The 6,883-nt window shown below is 55.6% G+C and overlaps 1 protein-coding gene across 2 annotated transcripts; it reads right to left on the bottom strand.

Moving 5' to 3' along the window:
• Nucleotides 1-402: 402 nt before the first annotated feature.
• DDN (dendrin) lies at nt 403-6,734 on the bottom strand. Of its 2 annotated transcripts, XM_016151754.2 has the most exons (3): nt 5,690-6,734; nt 3,711-3,782; nt 403-3,305 (listed from the first exon to the last, which is right to left on the bottom strand). In XM_016151754.2, exons 2-3 carry the CDS (start codon nt 3,755-3,757, stop codon nt 1,394-1,396), a joined length of 1,959 nt encoding a protein of 652 aa, XP_016007240.2. In that variant the 5' UTR covers nt 3,758-3,782; nt 5,690-6,734; the 3' UTR covers nt 403-1,393. The 2 variants fall into 2 exon arrangements, with proteins under 2 accessions (XP_016007240.2, XP_016007238.2); XM_016151752.2 differs by lacking the exon at nt 5,690-6,734 and having other exon boundaries at nt 3,711-3,923.
• Nucleotides 6,735-6,883: the final 149 nt, after the last annotated feature.

Genomic DNA, 6,883 nt, shown 5'->3' with positions numbered 1-6,883 from the left:
GGAGGTGAAGTGATTTGGCCAAGTTCACATGGCTAGTAAATAGAGAGAGGAGGTGTCCAAGATCAGAGAGAGAGAATAAAAAGACTTCAGTGTCTGGGTCTCAAGCCAATTGGCGTGGATGAGGACAAAGAGAGGCTCGGCGCGCTCCAGAGGTCTGGAAGTCCAGAGGCTTGTTCCCGACTTGGAGCGCTTGGAGGCGGCAAGGCGGGAGACCCCCGCGCAGTAACTAGGGATCAATTGATTAATTGACAGTACGGGGGTAGAAGGGACTCGCAGACTAGCTACCGGGGAAATCCGCGACCTGCGCGCGCCCCACAGTGGCTACAGCGAGTATCACACCCCACACCTACGAGCTTTTTGGGACCAACCTCCCTCTTCCTTCCCTGGCCAGTTTCTGGAAGAGGCAGAGATGCAGGAAATTCTCAGTGTTCTTTCACATGGGTGATACCACCTGGGTAGGGCATCATGAAACGATTCAGAGCATCACTAAGAAACGTTGGGGAGGAGGAGGAGGGGAAGGAAGGTCTAAAGAGGTTCCAAGCTGGCTGCCTTCCTTCCCCTGCTGGGACCACCACAGGCCAAGGACAGTGACAAGGCCACCATCCTGCCCTGACTTTGGGAGCTCTTACCTAAACCTGAGAGACTGGGATAGGAGTCGTTGACTATTTATTCAGCTCTTCTGTAAACCCTGGACAGTCTCTTGAACTGAGAATGAGCACAGGTGACAATGAAGCCACCCAGGAACCCTCAGACTCTGTTCACTTATTCCTAATGCCATTTTTTTTTTTTTGGCTTTTGAAGGGGAAGATGAGATAAAAGCTTCCCCCAAGGCTCCAAAGTGTCAGAGATGGACACTAGAACTCCCTCATTTTACATACTAGGAGACCCAAAGAGGGGCAGTGATGTGCCTAAGGTCACCCAGCAAATCAGTGTCAGAGTTGGGATTGGAACCCTAGACTTGTGATATTTGAAATGAGCCCTCTTCCTGCTTTGCTAGTTGCTCTGGACCTCTTCCTTTTCTTACAGGACCTCTCTGTCACCTGGTCACCTCAATCTGAAGCTTCTCGACCACTTTCTCTCTCTTGTGCATTGGTCCTACCCTAAAGTTGCCCTCCCACGACTATACCATTCCTGCCCTCCTGTCTGCTCTCAGCAAGGCCTCTCTGCTCAGTTCTACGCTTTTGCTGAAGACCTTACTGGAGCGCCCTGAATAGAGCAGACATTAAAGTCCTACCTGAAAAAAAAAATCATGAATCTGCAGAGGCTCCTTTTCCTTTCTACTTCAAGTATGGGAACTGGTATAGGTAGGGGTACAAAGAAGTCTGTGAGAAAGAAAGGGGATCAGTGCGGGAGGATAGATGGGTTGGGGAACACAAATTCAAGAAAGGGCCTCTTACTGCCGCTCTTTATTTCCCTGTGGGGCCCCCTTAGTGTCCCCCGCCCTGAAGACAACCTCCTTGGTCCGGCTGATGACATCTGTAATCTCTCGGATACCATCGCTCATTTCTGCTGTCTTCCTGCCTTCCTGGGGCCGGATCCTCTCATTCCGCCAGGAGGCGCCAGAGGCTTCTGTGTCGCTTCCATCAGAAGAGCCGCTATGGACACTGAGCTCCGCAGCCTCGTCCGAGTCCGAGTCCGGAGCGGTGTGACGGCGGATGCGGGACACGGCTTCCCGCAGGGCCCCGGCGTAGGGCCCCGGAGTCCGCGTCCAGCTCCGGTTCGTGGGCCGCGGGGCCGCCGCCACCTCCCTCAAGCCCTTGGCATTGCCCGCGCCTCCCGAAGCTGCTGGGCTTAAGGCTGAGTGCTCTGAGCTAACTGGCTGCGTGGGGGCCTCCTGCAGGTTTACTTCGCCCACTGGGAGCCCCAGGATGCGGGAGGCGCGCTCCTCCAATGAGGAGTCCGCGTGCTTCCCGCCTTCAGCCTCGAACCCGCGCCCCCCACCCGGCTGGTAGGAAAGGCGACTGCTCAACTGCAGCCTTTCGCAAGGAGACGGAAAGACAGCGGCCCCCTCGCCCTCCTCCTTGTTGGGCTTTGGTTGGCCAGGAGCATCCCCCACAACGCGTGGTGCCCCAGCGGGCAAAAACTGCACATGCTGAGTTCGAGGGGTCGGAACATACTGGGACCTTATCACCACACACGTGGCATCAATGACAAAGACGCCTTCTCCACGAACGGCGCCACGAGAACTGCGGGGCAGGGTGTGGGAGCGGCGGGTCGCCTTCCAACCTGCCAAGGTCTCGGTCTCGGCTCCTTCTCTATGACCCAGAGAATCTCTCCATCCTGTGCCTCCTGGAGCCCAGGGTCTGGGGAGGGTCTGGCTAAGTCGGGGTGGCCGCTTTTTAAGGGAGGAAATCCAGCATTTGGGGAGCCAGCTCTGTTCTCTACCTTCTTTCCCTTCCCAGGAGCCCTTGACATGGGGCCTAGACCTAGGAGCCGGACGCGGGGGACTGGGAGTAGCAGCTGCAGACCCCGCTGGAGCTGTCGCTGTGCCTGGACTCCCAGCAGCTTTGGCTTGGGGGTGGACATCGCTATTATTGTTCCGGCCAACATCAGCCACCCCCAGGCTTTTCTCTGTGGCTCTTTTGCGGGGTTCCAGCTTTGGCCTGGCAGTTCCACAGCCTGGGGATCCCCCCAAGAGACCGCGCCCCTGTCGGAGACCCCAAGCCCCAAGGACGTCCCGGTAGATCCGAGGATCCAGCCTCTTCTTTGTGCACCCGACCTCCGTCCTGGCCGGAGGAGGCGCAGGTGCTGAAGAGGCGGGTGCCTGGGAGGGCTCGGGGCCTCTTTTAGTCCCCAAGGTTCTATGGGGACCTTCATAAGAAGGTGGAGCCACGTAGGGTGGTGGCCGGTCCCAGCGGCGTCGCGGGGCGGTCCCAGCAGCGCCTCTCAGCAGCAGGTGAGCCTCGTAGCTGGGGGGCCCTGGCCTGCGACCTCCCCAGGGCCCCGCCCACGCTGCCTCTGGGTCGCTCTGCAGCTGCGCGGATGGACGGGGCGGTCGCCATAGAAGCCCCAGGCGCTCGGGCCGTGACAGAGCTGGTAGCCCTTTAGGCTGGGTCACCCGAGGGGCGTTCCGGACCTCCGCGCAGGGCCGACCCGGGGGGCTCTTTCGGGCCCCTCCAGCCTTGCGCCTTTTTCTCTCGATCTCCTTGGCCTCCCGCTCCTGCGATGCCGCTTTCCTTTTCTCCTGCTCGCGTGCTCTGGCCTCGGCCGGGGGCCCCGCCCGCCAGTTGGTCGCCTCCTGCAGCACCCTGGAGGCCCAGGGTCGGCGGGACGGCGGCTCAGGGGATCCCAGGCGCGGCCCACACCTAGGACAATGATCAGGAACCCAGGTGAGCAGTTTGTGGGGGAAGGGAGCAGAGGGCTGGGGAGCTGGTAGCGCTGCAGGCCACTTGGGGCACCTGTGTGGAGGTGTGTGTGTGTGAGTGTGTATGCGCACGTGAGTATATGTTAGGACCGAAGTCGAAGCGGGACTCCTCATCATTTCTCTATGCACACTTAAACAGCGCCTGCCCCATTTCACCTTCTGCCCTTCCTCACACCTACTCCTGTCCCCCCAAAACAACGGTGGAATAGGTCAGGCCCTAACGCTCTGGAAGGGAGGGGCATGGGAAGGGAAAGGGGTACCAGCAACACTGGCTATTGCCTGCGGGGAGGTCCGGACCCCACTCCACGCCCCACCACTCTCTTCCCCTCACCCCTCCTTCACTCACGTGCGGCTCTGGGGCCCACGGGCCCAGTGGCTGGCCTGGAAGTCCATGGGCTGTCGAGGAGGGGTCCGGTGACTATAATGACAGGAAATAGTCTTCACTTGGATCACCAGCAGCTTGGATTTCTGCACCCAGAGACATCTGCCAGACTCCTCATCCTGGAGCTCCCGGGGGCTGTTAGGCCCCTCGGAGAATAGCTGGCCATCCAGCATCCTGCCCCACCCTACCCCGGCCCCCCACCCTCCCACCCGCCCCGAGAAGCCCCCTCCCAGCCCAGGAATTCGGCGCCCACTGCAGAGCGGCGGGCCCAGCGACTGGGGACTATATATACCCAGGCACACGTGTATGTGTGTGTGTGTGTGCGCGCGCGCGTGTGTGCTTGTCTGTGTGTGTGTGTATGTGCGCTCGAGCGCGCGCACGCCCGCGCGCGATGTCACGGCGCGGACGGCACCGTTCTGCTACCTCCCCCACGTGCACGGCTACCCCCTGGGGCCCGGGATCTGGTGCCCCTTCCCACTGTTCTTGTCCCCCAAGCCTGATGGGACTTGCACGAGTGGGCAGGGGACTTCTTATTCTTGCCAAGCTAACAGTGCCCCTTCCCCCGCCTCCATTTCTTCAACGTTCCTGCCGTTTTAACCCTTCACTTCGCCGCTTGTCAGGGTGCCTGACCACCAGGGTTCTGCCCTTGACTTCTTGACTCAGACTTCAGTGTCTCTTCGACAGGGAGATGATGGAAATGAACTCAGTGTCTCTGCCTGCCACTCTTGCTGGTTTCCATGGGTTTGGGGTGCAGGAGGGGCTGGCCCACGGCTAGGGGGGCTATTTTTAGCGGCAATGGCATTCGGGTGCAGAGAGGAGATGAGTAACCAGCTTCCATGTGGTGGAGGGAGGAGGTGGTGGCTTTCATGCAGCTTTTGTGCGAGCTGGGGGTGGGGGAGGGTAGGAGCTCCCTTCCCCAAGCTCAAGAAGGGTGACCCTCATACCCTTAACTGCTGCCCAAGGCTACTGGTACAACAGGACACAGGAGTCTGTCTTGGCCATAGAAGCTGCCTCACACTCTCATTCTAGATGTTTGTCCTTGGGCACCTATGGTGTGCTCTCTTGGCACCATGTTACCTCCCCCCATCCAAAAGCCAGGATTTGGGGGTCATACTGTTCTGTTCCCACACAGCTTTCCTCAGCCTTATGGAGGACAGACTGGGGTGTTTATGCATTTACACCCTTTCAGAGGGGATGGAGGAGGAATGGTGTGCTCCCTTGGCAAAACCAAGCCCTAGCAACTGAAATGATAAAAGCGGTCCCTGTTTTTCAGCATAGAGCTCCCCATCACCACTACCACAATGCCTAGCTCATTCAGCCCCCACCCGAAGTTGTGCTCAAGATGCTCACCTTTTTAGGCTTATTTTGTCCTGGGGGTTGTTGCTTATATCCACATGATCCCTCCCCCCAAGCTCATACCAGGTGTCCCCTGATTCACCATGGTAATGTTAGTGGCAGCACAGCCTACGCCAACCCTTCCATGCAGAGACTTAGCAACCATGCCTGGCAACCATGGCAGCAGCTCCAATTGAAGGGAGGGGTGTGGGGAGGTGGGGGAAGAGTGTGTATGGCACTGGTTCCTGAGGCAGAAGGGATAATTTGCATCTCTGGAGAGTAATAGGTAAGAATAGCAGGCTATGAGGCTCCCATATATTTTGTTCCTTGTCTTTCTGCTCCATCCTTAGACTCTGAGACTGGTTGGGTTTTAGCAAGGAGAAGCAAGAGATTCCCATTTGTTTACCATGAAAGTACCTGCAGGCCTTTGGGTACAGATGCTTCTTGCTAAGAGGATAGGGCCAGGTTTGTTGCGGGGCAGAGACTTAACGAAGAATGAGAGCAAGAAAACCCAGGCCTCCTGCTCCCTAACATAGGCCTTTAGAGAGACCTCACACATCCTCTACCCCATCCATTGACCGCCTCCCCCCCCCCACCTTTATACCTACCAGCTGCACTGATGGCTCTTTGCTTGAAGATGCCTCCTTCCACCCAGGTCCCACTAGAGTCCTATGGCTTTTTAAAACCCTAACCTCCTCCCTAAATAAACCCCATTTCATGATGGAATGTGACACAAGGAGACATCTGTCTTTTCCTCTATGCATCCACCCCCACACACATAAACATACCCTAATTCTAATAACTTGGAATATCTCCCTCCTTCAAGTCTGGGAATGTGCTGTGAGAGCTGTGAAGAGAAGAATACACAAGTAGGAGCTTCTTCAAAGCCACGATGTAGCACTGAAAGTTGCCTCGATGCTTTCCCTGCATTCCATCAGGAAGTTTGGCTTAGAGGGACCAGTATGGTATGGCTGGGTTTGTCAGAGTTCCTAGGCACAGTGTGAGTAAGGGCAAAGAGTTACTCTGAAATTGCTTCTGGTCTTGGTATCCAAGACAGAAATGGTATCTTACCTGCAAGGCAGCAGTGAAATGGTACCTAGAATTTGGCTCTTATCCAACAGTCTAGGTATCCTTATGCTAGGTGCTGCTTTGGCCCAGACCGTTTCAGCACAGGGAAAGGGTCTGATAGGGTGACCATAAGTCCTGCTGCTCCCCACTCTCCTTCCCTCCAGCTCATTCTCATCTTGGAAGAATCACCAGGGATTTATAGGTTCAAAGACAGTGCCAGTTTCACAAAATCCAACCATGCAGTCCAACCTTCCCTAAGAAAGGCTGATGGTAGCATGTCTCTTTGCTTAAAGGAGACATTCAGTCTGTCTACTCTCTGGAGACCTAACACTGTTATAGGATTTTCCTGGGGTCCCAGCTGTAATCCAGGCAGAGGTGAAAGTGGGGTAATAAGAACGATTGCAGGGATTAAGGTGGGGAATAGTTATGAATGGAAATTTAGAAAGGTAGTAAGTCTAGTGTAGTTGTAAAGAACATGTGCTGTGGAGCTAGACTGTTTGGGTTCAAATCCTAGCTCTACTTTTTACTAGCTGTGTGGCCTTGGGCTTGTTACTTAGCCTCTCTGTGCTGTTTCTTATAAATCTATAAAAGTGGAATAATATCTACTATTGTTCTGAGGATTAAATGAATTAATATGTGTAAAGCAGAGAATGGTGCCTGACACAGTTTTATATAAGTGTGTGTACTATCATTATTATTATTGTTATTAAGCTGAAAAAGCCATATGAAGTAGG

Source organism: Rousettus aegyptiacus, unplaced genomic scaffold, assembly GCF_014176215.1.
Source record: "Rousettus aegyptiacus isolate mRouAeg1 unplaced genomic scaffold, mRouAeg1.p scaffold_m13_p_2, whole genome shotgun sequence".
NCBI lineage: Eukaryota > Metazoa > Chordata > Mammalia > Chiroptera > Pteropodidae > Rousettus > Rousettus aegyptiacus.
This window is presented reverse-complemented; position numbering and strand designations above follow the sequence as displayed.

Coding starts and splice junctions, on each gene's coding strand:
- DDN (XM_016151752.2), bottom strand. CDS start 3,919: ATGCTGGATGGCCAGCTATTCTCCGAGGGGCCTAACAGCCCCCGGGAG. Junction 3,306..3,710: donor CGTGGGCCCCAGAGCCGCAC/GTGAGTGAAGGA, acceptor TCATTGTCCTAG/GTGTGGGCCGCGCCTGGGAT.